This window comes from Thunnus albacares, chromosome 4 (genome assembly GCF_914725855.1).
Source record: "Thunnus albacares chromosome 4, fThuAlb1.1, whole genome shotgun sequence".
Lineage (NCBI taxonomy): Eukaryota > Metazoa > Chordata > Actinopteri > Scombriformes > Scombridae > Thunnus > Thunnus albacares.
In genome coordinates this window covers 17129155-17149119 of record NC_058109.1, presented here as the reverse complement: position 1 = coordinate 17149119, position 19965 = coordinate 17129155, and the positions used below count along the sequence as shown (strand labels likewise).

General features: G+C 41.0%; 2 protein-coding genes across 4 annotated transcripts; one reads left to right on the top strand and one right to left on the bottom strand.

The window, feature by feature from the left end:
* The first annotated feature begins 3 nt into the window (after positions 1 to 3).
* On the top strand, positions 4 to 7859 carry mon1bb (MON1 secretory trafficking family member Bb). Of its 2 annotated transcripts, none has more exons than XM_044348154.1 (6): positions 4 to 92; positions 1400 to 1494; positions 1612 to 2205; positions 2882 to 3674; positions 4455 to 4602; positions 6508 to 7859. In XM_044348154.1, exons 2-6 carry the CDS (start codon positions 1416 to 1418, stop codon positions 6733 to 6735), a joined length of 1842 nt encoding a protein of 613 aa, XP_044204089.1. In that variant the 5' UTR covers positions 4 to 92; positions 1400 to 1415; the 3' UTR covers positions 6736 to 7859. The 2 variants fall into 2 exon arrangements, with proteins under 2 accessions (XP_044204089.1, XP_044204088.1); XM_044348153.1 differs by lacking the exon at positions 4 to 92 and adding an exon at positions 99 to 215.
* Positions 7860 to 9639: 1780 nt separating this feature from the next.
* brpf3a (bromodomain and PHD finger containing, 3a) lies at positions 9640 to 19629 on the bottom strand. Of its 2 annotated transcripts, none has more exons than XM_044349080.1 (13): positions 18838 to 19629; positions 15774 to 17297; positions 15389 to 15545; positions 14168 to 14299; positions 13906 to 14034; positions 13488 to 13800; positions 13026 to 13373; positions 12354 to 12896; positions 12209 to 12263; positions 11991 to 12079; positions 11687 to 11784; positions 11386 to 11540; positions 9640 to 11293 (listed from the first exon to the last, which is right to left on the bottom strand). In XM_044349080.1, the coding sequence occupies exons 2-13, from the start codon at positions 17276 to 17278 to the stop codon at positions 11110 to 11112; spliced, it is 3708 nt and encodes a 1235-aa protein (XP_044205015.1). In that variant the 5' UTR covers positions 17279 to 17297; positions 18838 to 19629; the 3' UTR covers positions 9640 to 11109. The 2 variants fall into 2 exon arrangements, with proteins under 2 accessions (XP_044205015.1, XP_044205016.1); XM_044349081.1 differs by having other exon boundaries at positions 11687 to 11760; positions 18838 to 19626.
* Between the last annotated feature and the right edge of the window lie 336 nt (positions 19630 to 19965).

The following is a 19965-nucleotide window of genomic DNA, read 5'->3' as shown; positions in this document are numbered from 1 at the left end:
AACGTATCCTGAGGGGCGGGACCAGCCGCGGCATCCGAGCAGCCTGATTGGTCAGCTAAGCATGTCATCAGAGATTCCGGATGTCTGCTGTGGTAAGAGGAAAATTTGTTTTTCTGCTTCTCATACCTGACAGCTTGTTTGCAACCCGGGGCCGCCGATGAAAGTCAATGTAGCAAATTAGATATACAACCCGACGTTTCAACGGTACACAAATCGTAAGTTTTACTCTTTGTCTCACCTGTCTAGTTTTATTTGACCACGACAGCTTGCGTGCTCAGTGTTAAGCCGAGGCCATGAAATTGATCTGTGTGTGTGTGTGTGTGTCGCTTGCTAGCAGGTTAGCCGCATAACTACTGTCAACATTTACTGAGTTGCATCAGAATTTACTGTCAAATATTATCAGGATGGATAAGTAACCTTCCCTGACGGCGACAAGCTAACATTAGCCTAATAGATAATGTAGACTAATTAATTAACAAACATTAACTCGCCAGGTCTGGCGGTCAAACAACACTTACTTTTTTCCTCTACGTGCAACCGACTGTTCTTTATCTGTAGTGTAATATCAGCCAGGCTGCTGGTAAATTCAAGAGTCTGTTCTGCTCTTGTAATTCTCCACTATAAGTTTTCCACTGTAATCATGTGACCAGACGACTTGTCCAGCATCAGTGCTGCTATTCATGAGAGTCTCAAGATGCATGCTGTCTGTCTCAAGGTTTTAAAGGACGAGTTCACAGTTTTCCAAGTCTGTCTTCAAACAACAGTCAGGAGCCCAAATAAACATTGAAATAAGTTTTTCTTACCATAATCATTCCTCCTGTTCATACTGGCCATTAGAAGATCCCTTCATAATGCACTTACAATGTAATGTATGTGAACATCCACTTCTGTGCAAAAAAATATTTTAAAGTTTATCTGAAGCTAATATGAAGCATTGTCCAAACGAGTCAAATCAAGTAGATATCTTTCAACGTTACAGTCTTATTAGTGCCAAAGTCCTTCTTTTTGTTACTATACTTCCATCGCAGCTCAACAGGGAAACACTGTATGAGGAAACACAACAAGGAAAAACTGTAAATGTGGCAGATATCTTCTTTATGTCTCGTATAAGCTTCAGATAAACTTCAGACAAAATTTGTGGACACACTGTGAATTTTGGCCCCATCAAGTACACTGAAAACACATTTGAAGGGGATCTTTTAACAGCCATTATGAACAGGAGGAATGATTACAGTGAGGAAAACCTCTTTCAGTGATCATATGGGCCCTTGACTGTTGTTTGAAGACTGAAAAACTTGACTTGAAAAATTGTGAACCTATCCTTAGTAAGTTACCACGGCTAGAATATGTTTTGAGTTTGGACTTTCGAGGTTTTATTCGTGTTTCTTTTTACCTTCAGTGACTGGGATGGTATCATGGAGAGAGACAGTCATCAAGAAGGAGAGGCACAGGGAGTGAAGATTTGTGATCCTCCCTCTGAGAGCAATCCACCAGGTAAATAAATAATCAAGAGTTAGAAGGGATGAATGTAGTTCATTAAAGCCATAATAATTTTTCAGCTCGCCTGTCTTCACTTTCATTACTCATTTCATGATCTAATTTTGTTTTCAGTGTACACCTTGGCAACTTCTCTCTCCCTTTTGGGTAATCACATGTTTCCTGATCCGGTGGAGAAAAGCGACAGTGGCACTGCAAACAAAGAGGAGCCTGCAGATTCATTCATTTCAGACATCACCGCAGAGGAGCCCAGTCTGGATGCAGAGCCTCATTCTAACCAGGTAACAAAGCTAGACACCGATGAGACGGAAAACCCTGAGTGTCAGAACATCGCATCCACCCAGCCACCTGACAGAGGAGCCGAGGATGCCGCGGACAATGACCAGAATGACTCTGGGGAGTTTGTTGTTACAATGCTGGCCAAGGCCAAGCTCGAGGAGCAGGGTTTAGGTGTGAAGGGGAGGTCATCTCCTTTGTTGGAGGCAGGCACCCAGGAATCTCCTGCATTTATGTCTCATCGTGACGAGGATGTGACAGCTGAAAGCTGGCGGCAGCACAGAAAGCATGTTTTTGTGCTTAGTGAAGCAGGCAAGCCCATCTATTCCCGGTACGGCAGTGAAGAGGCTCTTTCATCTACAATGGGAGTCATGATGGCACTGGTGTCTTTTGTCCAAAGTGGAGATAATATCATCCGCTCAGTGTATTCAGGTGAGAGTAGGCATCAGTCATGATGCAAATCTGACAGATTTTATCCATAATTATTTATTTTCTGCAGACTGTAGGTTCTGTGACATTACTGTGAATGTTACAGGTGATCTGACATTTTCAACTCATGTGTGAGAGCAGGGCTCATTTACTGCTACTTTCTATATAAATAGACACTCATTGTTCACTCACAATTTACACATCTATAAAATGCATTGTGGGCTTGTTAGCAGTAGTGCGTATGCCATGGACACTATTCTTTTTTTATTCTGTTGTGGGAATTTTTGAGGGCATAAATGTACACAGTTAGAATTTGGACACTCAGATAAAATGGTGTACAGTAAATATAGAGCACTATAGAGAGAATCAGGAGTGATTTGAGACACAGCCCTATCTATCAAATCCTAATAGATCTGATCTATTTTGGATCATTTATCACCAATACAAAAATGTCTATTTTATCATAGAGATGTCTTCATTTACAGTATTTTTTAACATTCACTTTGTATTTATTTGATTCAGTGTTTTATTGGTAAATGTCCACCACATTTACACTCACGTCCACAATATTTTTGAGCACAGAGTGTTGATTATTGTTTATGGACATTCACTTTATTATCAATATGATCCTTAATGTTTGTCTGTGTCTTTTTCTTAAAAATGTTCTTCTTTCCATCAGAGGAGCACACCGTGGTTTTCTTACAGAAAGGGCCTCTTGTGCTGGTGTGCGTCTCGAGCAGTCGTCAATCTGAGCAGCAGCTGCGTGGAGAGCTCCTCTATGTGTACTATCAGATCATCAGTATGCTCACCCAGGCCAGCATATCTCGCATCTTTGAACACAAGAAAAACTACGACCTGAGGAGACTACTGGCGGGCTCGGAGAAGATTCTGGATGGCCTTCTCAACCTGGTGGATTCGGACCCTAGCTTCCTGCTGGCTGCAGTGCACTGCTTGCCCCTAGCTTCTTCTCTCAGGGACTCTCTCAGCCAGATCCTGCAGAAAGCGATCACCCCCAACCTGGTATTCTCCATCCTCATTGCCAAGAACCAGCTACTCACCATCGTCCAAGAAAAAAACGTTATCGAGGACAGCAGGCTGGAGCCCGCTGACGTCCACCTCCTGCTCAACCTCATCGGAGCCTCTTCTGCCTTTCAGGCTGGGGAGATCTGGACTCCCATCTGCCTCCCTCTCTTTAATCCTGACTGTTACTTTTATGCATACATTTCTTACCTGGACCCTCCAGAATGCACCGTTTGTTTGCTGCTGCTCTCAACAGACAAGGAAGCTTTCTACGCTGTGGCCGAGTGCAAGAGGAAGATAGAGGAGGCCATGGTGGCTCAAAACTCCCTGAGCCTCATCGCTAAAGCCCAGTCGTACAGCGTGAGCCAGGTGGGCGTCTCAGACCTCAGACACTTCATGTACAAGCCCTTTGATGTGCCAGACAACTACCGCCAGCTCACTCAATTCACCAGGTTTGTGTGTTGTGTCATTGTCTTCGCAACTACAGGAGGGATATGTGGACCTAAACTAGAAAATTAAATAATAACGCCTAATATCTTTTTGTAATTTTCTAAATTACAAAAAGATGGGACGATGATGATGGCTCACTGCTTAGAATTTCAAGGAAAAAGAAATACTTTGAAGGTTTTTGCACAAAATAAATTCCCTGTGTAGGAGAAAGTATGAAAGCCAATTTACTTTTAAGAAAAAATGTAGCTTAGCGTTGTTGAAGTTTACAGTTTACAATGTTGTTCATTTCACTGGGTAACTCAGAAGATCAGTGTTTCTGGAATAGGCCTACTAGTCACAAAGACACTTAAAAATAAAAATGGAAAGACATTTAAATGATCTTCTAATAATCCTCCCATTTAACTTCACTTATTTCATAATGAGCTGAACTGAAAGCATGAGGTGTCCTATTACAGGAGCCAGCAGCCAGTTGAAACCTTGACAATGGAATTATACAAATAATCATCGAGCTACACTTAAAATAATTTTATTTATACAATATAGCACTGTTCAGAACAATGTCACAAAGAGCAAGAAATCTCACTTAAAATTATGTCTGAAGCTGCCTTTTGTTAGGCTCTGTGCAATTTCGTCTCCTCACTGTTGCGAAATAAAGATGGAAAAATTCAGCATCATAGCCCCTCTGTTATGTCTCTGCATATCACTGCATTTTTTTTTTTTTTTTAAGTGAAAAGGCTTTCTTTTGTGTCTAACCCTGACATCCAATTTGTTGCTACATGTAGCCCAGAGATGGAGGCACCATACAGCAGTGAAGAGGAGAAAATGAGACTGCTGGATCTTTATCGTTATATGCACAGCCGCATCCACAGCACCTCACGACCCCTCAAGCTCATCTACCATGTCGCTGAGAGGGAAACTCTGCTAGCCTGGGTATGTATCTGTGTTTAGGGATACATTGACATTGTTATAATAATAATTGTAATAAACTTTATTTGTATAGCACCTTTCATACAAAATGCAGCTCAAAGTGCTTCACATTAAAAAGATAACAATAAAAAAAGATAAATAATTGAGAACATTAACAGGAAGAATAAAAGGTTATATTGTGCAGCTTCTCAACACTGTTTTTGTGTGTAGTGGATTACTTGACAGAGGTCTGTCTAAATAGAGTTAAACGCGCAATATGTCATTTCAGCCGCTAGGGGTCTCTCAATCAAAACAATAACAAAAGACGGAGTGTGATGACGGTGTGAAGTAGCAAGGGATCATGGGAGTTGTTGTCCTCGTTGTTAAATCATGGATGTATACAGAGAACGAGCGAAAGTCACTAGTGCACACGGTCTATGGGCCGCACTATGCGGAAGGTCCCGGTACGTTCATACCGGGAAGTCGGGACCCCGTCTCATGCTGTATCCAGTTCTGTTAAATAACTACCTTCACCGGGATCGGATTACGCCAGTGTTAATCATTTAGGATGTTTTTACCGGGAGCCGAATTACCCGCAGAGGTCTCCTTCTCTCCAGAACAAACGGACCCGGAGATTACAGGTAAAAACACTGAATAACGCTGTTTCACCTAAAAAAAAAAAAAAAAAAAAAAATCAGTGTTTCTCCGACGATGTACGGCGACGACCGGACGTCCGGTACGGGCTGTTAGCCGAGCTGCTGCTAACACCTGTTCGGTTTATTTCTCTTATAACGTAAGATCCAGACGTTCGGTCGGTCTGTCCCGGGAGCCGAATTATCCGCAGAGGTCTCCAAACGTACAGGCAGATTAAAATCGTTAAAAATACTATTTAAAGCTGTTTCACTTAAAAAAATCAATATTTCTCCGACGATGTTTGGCGACCACTGGACGTCCGCTACGGGCTGTTAGCCGAGCTGCTGCTAACGTTTGCCCAGTTTATTTCTCTGATCACTTAAGATCCAGATGTCCAATGACTAAAATCCTTCTTCCGGCTAAAAGATATAGTTAAAAGCGACCTAAATTTATTATGAAAATGTGGCTTAAAACTGTATAAAAGTCAAGAATAACAGTTTCTGTGGAACAAACACAACGGCGATCTATTATCTTGGAAGTGTGTAAGTTACTCTTTGACGCCATTGTAGCGGACAAACACAGCGCCGCCGTATGCATCTTGTGCGTGTTTACTCTTTGGTAGAGGAGGTATGACGCCATTGACATGGGACCAAATGAAACGGTCCGTTACTTTGATTAAATTACAGATTTTCTGGGTTTGAAAATTGTTGGAAACATTTGGTATAATGTAAGGACACAACTCAACAACATATATAACATAGGTCTAGTTGTTTTTAGACATTTCAATGTGGAATAATTACATATTATACCTTTTAAAGACTTTTCAGTCACATAGTAACCACTTAACCCACTTTTACATGTAAACTCAAGAAATCAGGTTACACAGGTAACCAGACAGTGCGTTTACATGCACTATGGTAACCTGGTTTACATATTTAATCTGGAAGCACTGCAAACTTATTTTAAGTAGTGACGCAATTTGCTTTTTTATTTTTATTTTTTATTTTCCTGGGTGTGTGTGTGTACCCAACTTTTCTTTACAGCACAAATGCTCCGCTGTTACTTTCCCTGTGTGAAGTCTTTGTCAAGCACATGTTTACTTATGAAAAGCTGACTAGAAGTCTGGTTACCTGTTTACAGGGTTCTCTAGGAGAAATCTAGCTGTGGAAAAAAGGTTACATGAAGTTGAAGAAATCTGCTTGATCAAGCCGATTGTAACCCAGATATTTAAGTGCATGTGAACGACCAGTTGTTGTTGTCTTCACCTAACGATGTCCGTTTTCCTCCCTGCTGTAGGTCACAAGTAAATTTGAGCTGTACACCTGCTTTAGTCCTCTGGTGACAAAGGCCTGTGCCATTACTGCTATCACTAAGCTTCTGAGGTGGATCAAAAAGGAGGAAGACCGCCTCTTCATCAGATACCCCCCAAAGTATTCAACCACCCCAAACCCCAGCAAGAGCTCTCGAGGTGGAAAATCTGACCAGCAAGACTCCACAGATAATGGCTTCTTATCTCTTCTATAAGACTCTCCTAGCGCTACTATAGTGGCTCTGCCTCACTCAACAATAGTTTGTACACTGGTTCCGAGATATTTTTGAACCTTCTTTTGACACTTGTTGGACTTGACAGACATTGACTACTGGAATCAAACACTACATTTTACACTATTTAAGAGAGCTCTTTGAAACTAGTATTATTTCTTTACCTTTAAGAAAGCATGTCATTGCATCACTGCTTTCGATCAGAAACAGTCAGGGCAAAAACAGCGTTGCGAAATAGTAAGTTTTAAATTGAACTGTGGTAGAATATAATTGCAATGATATTTAAATGTTTTTATATTGTTTTATTACTGAAACAAGACAGAAATTTTCCTCATGGACAGTGAATGTATCACAGACAGTTCATTCGCATATGCTATAATTATACATGGTCTCTTTCTTGTGTGAGTTTAGAGGAGACGAAGAGAAACATGAACTACCTTGCTCAGACTAGTTTTCATATGTCGATTTTTTTTTTTTTTTTTTTTTTTTGCTCATGTCACAAAAACATTTAAATGTTACAAAACAGGATATGCAAGAAATGAACTTATGTTGTGTTTTTGGGTGCGTTATAAACTGGAATAACAACAACTGGAACTGACAGAACAGGGATGGGCTATCATGTGTCACAGAGCGCTAAAGAGCAGACAATTTTTCATTTTAACTGAAGATATTATTTCATTCTGCTGTTGAGGTCCTCGTGTCGAGTCAACAGCAAAATTACGTGATGATCTTGAAATGGAAATTCACAGCCCTCCATGAATTTGGTTGCACCTCACTGTGACAGAACTTGAACACTTATGCAGATAACAAGTAGGAAATCCCAGCCTGTTACACCTGATCACGTTACCATTGTCACTGTTAGTGTTTTCATTGCTACAAGTCGGAACTTATGAGTCACACAATGTTTTTTCTGCAGATACTTCTAGTACAGTTGTTACTTGACTCCTAATGAGTTCAGACGACTTTATCTTTTTTGGATAATAGTTTTGTAAAGATGGTCTATAAACAGTAGCCTCATCCTTGTGTCCTCTGAGGAATTTCCTGTCAATTGAAGTCTTAAGAGTATGTCTATAGTATTATGAAATAAATCCCAGGTTGCACAAAGATACAGTTGTCTTAATTAAGTGGGAAAGTTTTATATCAAATGTTGCAAAAATGACCTTTAGTAATGCTTTATTTTATGGTCAGTAATTTCTTTTAATTATTTCCTATGAGTTTGCTTGAAATAATTATGTAATTTGAAACAAATTATTGGAAAAATAGAGAGAATTGATTAACTTAATATTAATTCATTTTCAGTTCATTGCTAATGTAACCTAGAGAGTCTTTTAGTCAGTGCTCAGCAGGTCAGCTTAACATGTAAAAATTGGAGATTTGTCAACAGGCGAGCATTCACTTCAACAAGTAAGAGGAAGCAAGTTACCAATAATGAACAAGTATTTACTGGGGTTTAAACGGAGCGGTTCTTTCAACACCACATCACGTCATTTCTAAGAACATCTGAGAAAATGATGAGGTTTTAAAGGACAGGTTCACAGTTTTTCAAGTCTGTCTTAAACAATAGTCAGGTGCCCAAATGAACATTTAAATGGGTTTTTCTTGCCAAAATCATTCCTCCTACTGGACATTAGAAGATCCTTCATAATGCACTTACAACATAAGTGGGGGCCAAAATCCACAAGCCTCCTTCTGTGCAAAAATGTATTTAAAAGTTTATCAGACGCTAATATGAAGCTTCAGCTGTCCAAATGAGTCAAATCAAGTAATTATCTTTTAACATTTAGTCTTTTTAGTGCCAAAGTCCCTCTTTGTGTTACTATACTTCCACCATAGATCAACAGGGAAACACAAAGAGGGAATTTGATGGTAAAAAGACTGTAAATGTTGAAAAATATCTACTTAATTTGACTCATTCAGATGGCTGAAACTTCATATTAGCTTCAGATAAACTTTAAAATGCATTTTTGCACATAATGACTGTGGACACACTGTAAATTTTGGCCCCCATCACTTACATTGAAGCACATTTGAAGGGGATCTTTTAACAGCCAGTATGAACAGGAGGAATGATTACAGCAAGGAAAACCTCTTTCAGTGGTCACATGGGCCCCTGACTGATGTTTTAAGACAGACTTGAAAATTGTGAACATATCCTTTAAGGACCTGTAAAATCAAGCGTTACTAACGTTTAAAGAGACTCTTACCGGCATGACTGGTGTCATTTTCTGTGTCTGATTTCAGGGGCTGATCTAGACCAGGGCAGCCTGAGCAGGAGCCTCCTTCCTCACTGTTGTAGTCTAGCCTCTCAGAAATGAAAACTTATGTGTTTAAGCAGCGTTTATCACCAGTAACTTCCACTCAAACAGCCAACAAAGTGTAAATACCAGTTTCAGGATACCCACATTTAAAATTAGAGCTGTGACATTTAACAAATACAGTTCCAAGTTAAAGGTGAATATATTAATACAAATTTGTCTGAATTTGTCTAACAAGAAAAAACAGTTAAGTGAATGCCTGGCTTTCCATTGACAGACTTACAGGGTATTTCAATGGAGTACAGTGTCTGATATCCTGAACACAAATACTGTAAACAACATGGTTACTTAATATTTCCTGATGAGTTGAAGAGGATCACGTAAACACTGATCTGCACACAACTGATTATACAACTATCATGTCTTCCAAATTCAGGTAAAAAGAGGCTGTGTTTCTCAAACAACACTTGGAGACGCTGAAAGAAATTTTGGATACATTTGAACTTCCTGTTATCTAATCTTCTTGTTGGATTCTATCTTGAAACCTTGACTTGAGGGAAACTGAGTCATAAATTGATCAGACAAGATATGAACTCTTCTTAACAAAAAAAAAAAAAGACATACAATGCAGTTGTTTCAAACAGCATTTATTCTTGTGTGAGAAAATATTGTCTCAGGCAGATTATAGATCTTGCAGTACAATTCAAATGACAAGATCAAAAAAATCTCCTGTAACACCTAAGAAAGAAAAGCCTCCAGCAGGCGAGCGCGGTCACTGCTGCCTACCGAGCTCTCAGGTCCTGTGCCGCCTCACTTATAGAGAATATGTTCTGACATGTTGGTGAAGACCATCACTATTACAAAGAGCTACTTAGCATCATACATAAATCTTCTCAATATTTACTTTTTTTTTTAAATAACACTCTCAACTGCCACAAATTATAAATTAAAATCTAAATTTGATTTTTGCATTCCTTAAATTACTTCATGTAAGCCAATATAAACATACATTTACATATTTACAGAACTATACACATGCACCTTAACTACACTGAGCTCGTATACATATATGTATATAATATACACACACACATACACATTTTTGCCACTCATATGGCTCCAGGCGTCGCTAATTTGTTTTTCTTTTTTTCCCTCCAAAACAGACTGATTGTGCTTTTCAAGTCATTTCAGCCAGATTTGCGAACAATTTGCAAGTTCTTCAGTGAGTGAGTGATCGCAGTAGACTTTGTCATAACCACAAATATAATCAGCTTCACCTCTTTAGTGGCTTCACATCTTACTAACCAAGTAGCTGCACATTCTAGTTATCAATACAGTTTCACAATATGGAAAAATAAGTAAAGACCTCTAAAGTCCCACCTACAACACGTCATAGCTGGACTAAAATATGAAGAATATTTTCACTGGCAGCCTACTGATTAAAATTCTCCAGTATTTCTCTTAATTTGAAATAGTTTTAACGCTTACTGTGACGTATAATTTGAGCCAATTTCACTGAAAAGGCTAAATTTGATTCTGTGGATCTTTAAAGTGTTTCCTTGTGCACCTTACTGGAAAATACCTGTTTACATCATATTATCAACAATTTTCAAAGGCTAAAATTTACATTTTTTTTGTCCATAGCTGTCCAAACCAACCCTGTGAGTCCAGATATGAAGTGAACGTTCAGTGAGACTTCCACACTTCATTAAACACAGTGACATTTCAATGGCAAATACAATCTAAATATGTTTTGAATCAAGACAATCCCTTTGACAATTAAATATTTACACTTCTCTCATTTAAGTCTTGACTCACTTTGGCCTAAAATAAAAACTTTATATGAACACATAGCAACAGTGGTTGTGTAAAACCTTTTTAAAAAAATCTCATGAATATATATGTGCAGATTCATCTACGAAAATGTCTTCAAGCGCCTTTTCTCTCACTCCATTGAAAACCTTTTAAAATCAGAGCAACAGTTTGACGCAGAAAACCATCAGAAACATTTTACTTCCCCGCCTTTTTAAGAGTATCAATGAAGCTTCTATACATATAACCAGGCAGCCGGTTAAAGATGATAAAATCTTGAAACTAAAATTCATATAAAATTGGAGGGAGTGAAGTTGAGATTTCCTCTCACGTGGTTTAAATGCACCATGGCCCGGTCGTACGCAGTGTGTACAGACTTGCGAACGCTGGGTTTCTTTCCTTCCATCAAGCGCAGTTTGTCTACAGTGTCGTCCATCCCCATCGGCAGCAGTTTATTTTGAGGGAGCCATTGCCTGAAAACAAAGAGGGACAGTTTTCATAACACGACTTCTCCTGATGGTGTTAAAATTCAGCATGAGGATCATCTCCTCCGCCTGAATCTTACCAAGTTCTTTTGGTGTCAAAGAACAGCACTAAGAAGAGCTTATCGCCAGCTTCCGTTTGTCTCCACTCGCCCAGTTTGAGCACCTCCACAGGAGGCACTGGGATGGGGATGCCGTTGTGAAGAAGCCCTTCCTGGGGCATGTCTGGGTCAACAATCTGTAACAATGGATTATGTCAGTCACAGCACACTGAACAATTAATCTTTCAGTACTTCTTTATGCCAACTCTGGCACTTGGCATCATGAACTAAAAGAAAGCTACAGTACGCGCAGCATGAACTGGAAGATCAAATACATTCTCACCATTGCTGGGTATGATGGATATCCTCTGCATTTGGCCCAAACTAGGTCCAGAGGTGCGAGCTCCCTCTCGCTATCTAAAGACAGAAGCGTAGACTTTCCTGTGAACAGGATATTCCAATATATCCAATTAATTTGCGTCTGTGACAGCTCTTGAACCCAAACTGAGAATTTACTGGAATTATGTTGGTCGTGAAAATTGGAAGATTTAAAATTTTTGTTTGCAGACTTTTACAGTATGCATCAAATAAACATAAAGAAACATAGGCATTTCAGTGTGTTTTGATTGCCCTCTCATGATACACACCAGCCCCAGAGATGTCTCCATTCTCACTGCCAGGGACTTTAGCCAGTGCAGGTTTACCCCGACTACGTTTGGGTGGGGAGACGCTACAGCTGTAAACAAATGGAGAGAAAGATGAGAGAAAGGTGACTTTTAAGTTAAGTTACAATTTATGATAAGGGTAGACCTACAACTGGATACCAAAGAGTTAAAAGATAATGTACTTAATACTCCATACTCACTTTAGTTTTTGGTCATCGTCCTGGTCAACGGAGGTGTGCTTTCCATTTGTCAGGCCTAGCAAAAACATAAATATAAATCAAAGTGACCACTTCTCTGAATCTCAGCAATCTCTCTCTGTGATATTACAATATATTTTTTCCTTACCTCCTTCTCTGGGTGGTGGAGGGAGTTTGTCTGCTTCACTTTCTGAACTGTGGCCTCTGGATCTCAGGTGGTGCGAGGAAGGAGAGGGAGGTGTAGGGGAGGCGTTTGGAGTCGGAGGTAAGGTGGTGATGTTGGTGACACCTGGTGAATTCGGGCTGGCAGGATTGCTACCCAAGCCGTTTGTGGCTTTTCCGTTCTGTCGTGGCGGGGATTTGTTCTTTGTGACTCGCGCCCCATTTTTAGCTTTCTTGAACAGCACAGACGTACGGCGACCGACTCCGACCAAAGGCAGAGTTGGTGGCGTCCCCAGTGGTGTGACCTCGTGAACAGCCTCCGGTTGCAAAGACGGTGTTTCACCGACTTCAGCCTCATCTTCACCTTGGCTTTTGCTCCCACTGCGGGATGATCTCTGGCGCTTGTAGGAGCGCCCGGGTGACCTTCGTCCTCCAGGTACGATGCCCAGGACAGGAGGTTCGAGTGGGGCGTCTCCCGGCAGCGGCGATGACACCGGGCATGTAAGTTCTAGCACAGGCGGAGAGTCATCTGGATCAAAGAGAGATTTATGTCATGGTCATAAATCATGTATAATCAAATAATAATTATATTAATAATGCCATAAAGCCAAATGCCATTCAAATAATGAAATAATTTAGAGCAAAAATCGCTTTTTACCTGCCCCGGAGTTGGACACTGTTGTCAAAACTCCATTATCCACAATGTTTGTCTTCTGCTTTTTCTTTTCCTTCTCTTCCTCTTCTTCATCGTCCTCCTCCTCCTCTTCTTCCTCTTCTTCCTTTCCTTCATCGTCCTTGTCCTTACCATTCACGGACTGAGCGTTTTGCTGCTGCTGGTTCATCTTTTGCCTGAGAGTGTTGATCTCTCGGCGCAGTAACCTGATGCGTTTGGTTCTGCCGCCACTGGAACGCATAGATGTCACCATGTCCAGTTTATCCAGTAAAACCTTTAGCTGCTCGTCTGTGGTCAAGTGAAGTCTGTTTTCTGGGTCCAAGAGAGAGTCAACTATAGAGAGTATAAAAAGAAAAAGAAGAGGAAGTAGGTGTGTGAGAATAAATGTTATGCTCATGAGGAAATGCTTCATTTTTACTCTCTTGAGGAAAAACCCTCCTGACTCACCGTCATCCCACGTACAGTGGTAGAAGCCATGTTTGTTTGGAGACTCTGGGAGGTGCATGCCAGTGCTGGGGTCCAGGCCGATGCTCTGAGACTGTCTGTGGGCGTGGCGGAGGACAGCTCCACCCACCTCCCGCAGTTGTAAGGCTGCTCTGTGGAACATGGTGTCCTTGGAGTTGTACTTGAGGCAGTTGGAGATCATGAGGTCAAAGTCCTTCTCAAGGTCCGCGATGGAGCAGTAGGCGTGTCCCTCCAGCTTCTTACGCATGGTGGAGAAGTCCATGGGTTGGGAAATAAACTCCAGATAATCTGGGACCTCGGTGAATCATTAAAAGAAGAATGTTAGCTGTGTCATAGTAAAGCCAAAGAAAAAATGCTTCCAAGTGAGTATTTAAACAGATTGTTTTCTAACTGCACCAACCTCTGATAGATTGACAGGCTCAGAGAAGATTTTGGCCGTGTCCTTCTCTTGCAGTTGCTCCAAGGTTGATCGGAGAAGCACCAATGCAGGGGTCAACTTCAGTTCAAGAGCAGCCTGCTGAATTTTCATCTTAAGGGTGACGACATAAACAAACAGGAGAGTAGAGGAAAAGCAAGGTCACTCTTAAAAGTTAAAATAAACAAAGATGCTATAAAAATACCCCAAATAACTATAGCTTGTCTCAAATTAGTCTGTAACGCACCTGCTCTCTCTTTAGCCTCTCTCTCTTGCGGATGAGTTCCACCAAAAGCCTGGCTCTTTCCAAGTCTTGCCTCAGCTTTTGCCAGTATCGTAGCTCCTCTCTTGCAGCACACAGCTTCTCATCAGGCTCTTTCTGAACACAAAAGAGCAAACACAATGAGATTAGACTCCAGGTTCAACTTTAAAATCCATTATAATTAGTTTTTCCTATTGAATTTCATTGTAGATGTAGGGACAGCAAGGAGAAATTTGGGCTCTGAAACATAAGTGTGCTCCTGAGCCAATTGCAGGACAATGTTCTGGCTTTTAAAGGGAAATTTATAAAAATCAATCATCAGGTCGTCTGTCACATTTGCAGTTACACAGCCAAAGCTGTAAATTAATCATTAACATGAAAATTGGACAGTCAAAATTTGAAACATATCAATTTAATTTGCACACAATAAACACTTTAACTGAAACGAAATAATCTTTATATTAAACAAAGTTCAAATTGATATTAAAAGCTAACAAAGGGACAAAATGTATATCATAAACTGTATTTAACAGTCCTAACCACCTGCAATTAACCTGAATTTAATGGTTAGAACTGCTTAAGGTGTCCACTGCTATTTTAAAAATAGCGGGCAATAGATTAAAACCAGTATCTATAATGTTTTACATGCTGTCGCCCTCTGCAGCAGCGAGGGGTCTACAGCAAAGATGACAAAACTGTGAGGGATTGTGTGGAGGCCTGCCATCTATCTGAGACAGCCATTGCAGAGTGTGATGTCTGGGCTTATGCTTGATATCAGTGTGTGAGAATACAAACATGGTATGAAATGTTTGATTCCAGTGACCTGGCTGAACAGACTTCATGGTCTCTGAAAGCCTGATAGATAATGTTTCCAATGACTGTAAATGTGCTGGTTTTAATATTTTATAACACACAGATGGATATATTAATTGATTCAAAATCGATGTGTAGCTTTAAATAAGTCTAAGCGATGAGCAAAGTCACATGTGTCAAGTAACCACAAGTGCTTTGCCTGCAGTCAAATGTGTGAAAATGCAACGGACTAAATGTGCTGATGGTGACTTTAGTTTACTGTCAGTCATTCAAACGTTTTCATGTGAAACAGGACATGGTCACAAATATGTGAAAAACAAAAGGCACTGCATGACATGACTGTACTGGAGATAATTTAGAGTATTGTGTTCATTTTTAAATGTCTTTTCTCACCTGTTCTGCAGTCTTGTGCGCCTGTAGATGGGAATGCAGTCGGCGTATTAAAGGCATCCCATTTCGAGACTGTCGTTTCAGTAACCAGTAGTTATGAAGCCTCTGCATGAACTGATTCTTCCTCTGGACTTCAACTCCTGTGCAGATCTTGTTCAGCCTGTTGAGATGAAATGTTACAATGAAGCACTTCAAACAGTGGAAATACTGGTGGTGACAATAACACAAATACCTTGTGATAGTATGACAGTGGTAATTTAGAATATCAATTAAGAGTTTCCTGCAGATCCCTGGAAGAATATGAATCATCTCTTTTAAGACAACAGACACAACAGTAAATTAATAGTGTGCTGGGTATGTAAATTCTGACAGTTTTCGCATATCATACCTGTGAGAGGGAATCTGAGGCACGAGCAGCACAGGCACAGTTGAGCGACGTGTCGACCCACCAGACCCTTTTGTATTCTTCTTTTTCTGGCCCTTGGTAGCCTTCTTATTCGGTGGTGGCGGGGGACTTTGAGTGTAGGACCTTTGACCGCGGTTACCTCTACCGCCCACCAGTCTCCCTTCAACTGACTCGTCTCCAGACCCATCCCGCCGAGACCCCACTGGAGAATGATGCTCACAGAAAGCGGTCTTCTTCACAGAGAACGTGGTACCGTTAACACCCGTCTCCCGGACCGGGTCTATCTTCATAAATAGGCCGGCCTTCTGGGCGCAGGTGACGTGAAAGGCCCTGTAGCAGTTGGCTTTGTGGCACTGAATGGATGCTCCCCTGCCTTTCTGCTTACACAGGTAGCAGGTGAGCTTCCAGCGAGCAGGAGGGATGTTCTTGACCCCCTCAACAGGCTCCAAGAACACTGTGTTGGCAAAGCACACCTCTGGGATCCATATGGCACAGACAACATGGGCCCAACGTCCATCACTTGTCTGTTTGAAGGCACCTCCTCGGTTGGGACAGAGCACACAGTCTACAGGACGGGAAGGGGACTGCAGGCAGCAGCGGCACAGCCACTGGCCCTCAGGGACGTATGGCACACCGTAACACTCCTGGTGGACAGCCAGATTGCAGATGTCACAGAACAGGATGACATTACTGTTCAGACATTCGTCATCCAGGCAGACACAGCAGAAGGCATCCTCGTCGACAGCGCTCTGTGACAGTGCCTGGCTACGGGATTCCAGGATGGACTCCCTCTCTAGGCGGTCGATCAACAGCTCAAAAGTGTCCGCAGAAACAGAGGCATGGCCGTCAGACACTCTCTTTTGGTTCACCATCTCTAGCCAGGCCAGATCCTCCTCGTCCATGTCGTACTCAGCCACACTGTCCTGTTCCTCCCCTGACTTTTCTATGTAACGGTAGTAGGCTGCTGGGAGAGGAGGTGCCTCTGAAGGGCAAACTGAACTCAGCACACGGAAGGTGGGCTCAGGCAGAGGGGTTTGCTGGGACGGGTGCTGGAGGGAATTAGTAGATCCGGTTTGCTGCTGGGAGCCAGAGCGTTGATTCTGGTGAGAAGTATTTTTACTCCTCCTGCCTTTACTGTTTGAAGGTTTCCTCCACGACCTGGTTTTACTCTGCGTCTGTTCACTGTTCTCCTTGTTGCTGTTGCACTCAGCAATGTCCTGGGCCATCATCTCGTCCTCGGTTATGACCGGCAAAGGATCTGTGATGTTAATCCGATGGAGCCTTCCATCTAGGTCCACTTCCACTATTTTCTGTGCCTGAGCATATGTCAGTGTCTCCCTGGATGGAGAGAGCTGCAGTCTGTAGGGCGAGGGGGGCCGCAACTGGCCAGATGAGCCCCTGCCCCTTCCTCTCCCTCTACCTCGGCCCCTACCCATGTTGAGTCCGCTAATAACTGTCTCACATTCCCACCTCCTCACCTTCCGCATGGGAGTTTACACCAGCTCCCTAACAGATGGAAAGGAAGAAAAAATATTTAATACAATGATTCAAGTTAATGTGTGTTTTAAATTTGTGGTAAAGTAACTGTTGTATGTTCATAGTTGATTTTACTCTGACATAACTATCAGTGTGAGGTTATTATTGAAACAAGAGTGCTTCCTACAGTAAATAAATGTTAATTCTTAAACAGCAGCCAGTCAATGTCATCCTCTTTTAACATGAAACTAATGTAATGCCTTGCAAATTTTAAGGAAATCACCACTTCCCATTAGGTTAATGAGGGCTGGTGATGATAAAGTATTGTGACATTCCTATGAAGAACTGTGGTTGACATCATACAGTATGCGTTTAAACTGTGCACACATACATGCTAAAATGGGCATCTAGTTGATTGATACTTTAGTTAATAAACAGGACATTAAAAAGTAAACAATATAGATACCTGATAAGTAATTTATCAACAAAAACAAAGAACATTATCTAGTTCCAACATCTCAAATGTGACAAATTGCAGCTCTTCTCTGTTTTTTGGGTGTTGAAGACCTCAACTTGGCGTCTAGGAAATTATTTTAATGGGTATTTTGTGTTTTCTCATTTTATGGACTAAACAATTAATTGAATAAATAATCACCAAATTAATTGATAATAAAATAATAATTTACTGCACCCCTAATAAACTTTCAACTGCAGATGAGAAGAAGCATCTGGGTTAAATCGTTATGTACACTTCATAAATGTTGCATAATCCATTAATAATCAATTTAACTGCTTACAAAAATGTATTGTATCCTGCCCTCATAGTTTTAGTCTTACAATCTATCCGTATTTAATTTAATCCTGCTTTATTCCTTTATTTTAATTGATAAAATAATAAATATTAGGTGCGTCGTCTTCTTGAGCATTATTAGTAAGATTTGTTGTATTTTTTTAAAAATTATTCCTAGACATGTAAAGGGGTCAACTCTGGTTCTGTGGTAATAACAACACAGCATGTTACCTCAAGTACTCTTGACTGCACAAACACAACTACAGTAAGCTGTACTGCTTGCATGTATGCACCACAGCTGTCTCCCCATTGGTCCAATCAAGAGTCTGTAACAGCGCCACATTTCTCTCTGTCCAATCAAACGCCAGCATCCTCTATTTTTTTTCCTTGTTGCTGTGCGTAGTTCGGTTGAAGAGCGCTAAATACCAACCCGAGTATCTAACATCTGTCAGCCATTTTAAGCGCACAACAGCAGAGACAACATTTGTATTGCAAGTTGATTAGCAGCCCAATTATACATACCAACAGCAACCAGAAAGCAGACGCACTGTACGCACCGTGCCTAAATGCATTGATTAGTTGCATGTATACATTAGATCACGACACTGCAGTGTGCGGCGTTTCGGGCATTGCTTTGTAGTCCAAACGTCTGCAGAAAGATCGTCTCAGGCTGATGTGATAACGTTACTCGGTCGGACAGGACACACAGAAGTCGTATAAGAAAAGGGCAAATTTTACCCAAGTCAGGCTTGTAATGTTGAAAATACCAGAGTCGTTTACCTTGTAAAACCGTCCTCTGCAGTGCAAGTGCCGAAGAGAATAACTGCACCCAGCTAAATGTCAGCTAGTGACAGACTACAACCGAGGCGGACATGCTAGCCGTTAGCTTAGCTAGCCGGTAAATCCAGGAGCGACAGCGTCATCTTCAGCACTTCATTTCTCCGCTGTGACTGCGGTCAAACACACAAACTCGACCCGGTCACATACTTGTGGTTTTAACCTTTCAAACGGTGCTGGTTCCCAATTTAGGGGCAGCAAAATCCTGAAGATATCAAATTAATGTACCTTGGATGAGGCTAAATATTCAGTCAAGATGGCTTGAAAAATACGCCCCTTTGGAAAAAACCACCTAAGCCAATAGCAAGTCGCCGCTTCACCTCGCACGCAACTCGCACTGATATCTGATTGGTCAATGCGATAAAACGATGACATCGCACTCAATTTGGAGCTCATGACAGAAAAAAAGCGATGAGGAAAACAACTCAACATATATTGCGCGCCTTATGGCTTCATCTTCATTTCCCACAGAGCCCATATTGCACCTTTATACACCTGCTATCAGAAGCGGATTTAATGATTTAGGGGCCACAGACAAACTCTGTCTTGCTTTATTTTCAGCCTTTCTCTAACTAAATGTTGGTATTGGCAGTCGTAGAAGAGGTGCTCAAAACTTTTATCAATTAAAACTATTAATATCAAACAGTAAAAATACTGTAAAAGTCCTGCATCCAAATTTTAACATAAAAATGAATGGTGAAAGAGAGATATTATCAATGTACTTAAAGTTACTTAACTTGTGGTGAAGGTGGATCTTTTAAATCTTATATAATGCTGGATAGTTTAATCAATAATAATATTTCGTGAGTAAAATCTGAATATGCAACGTAACATTCATTTGTCAGGTAAATGTTTTCTTCTGAAGTAGAAGTACCCGTGCATATTTTTTTAAGTGCTATGGGGGCTTTTTGTGAGTTATTTTGGGTTACAATGAGTTAGAATAGTAATATAATTCAATATTTTTATATACAAACACCATAATAAATGTATAGCTGTTTGGGGCCTTTTTAGTTGGGGGCTCATGCAGTCGCCACCTTGCCTAATGGTAAAGTCTACCCCTGCCCTGCCTGC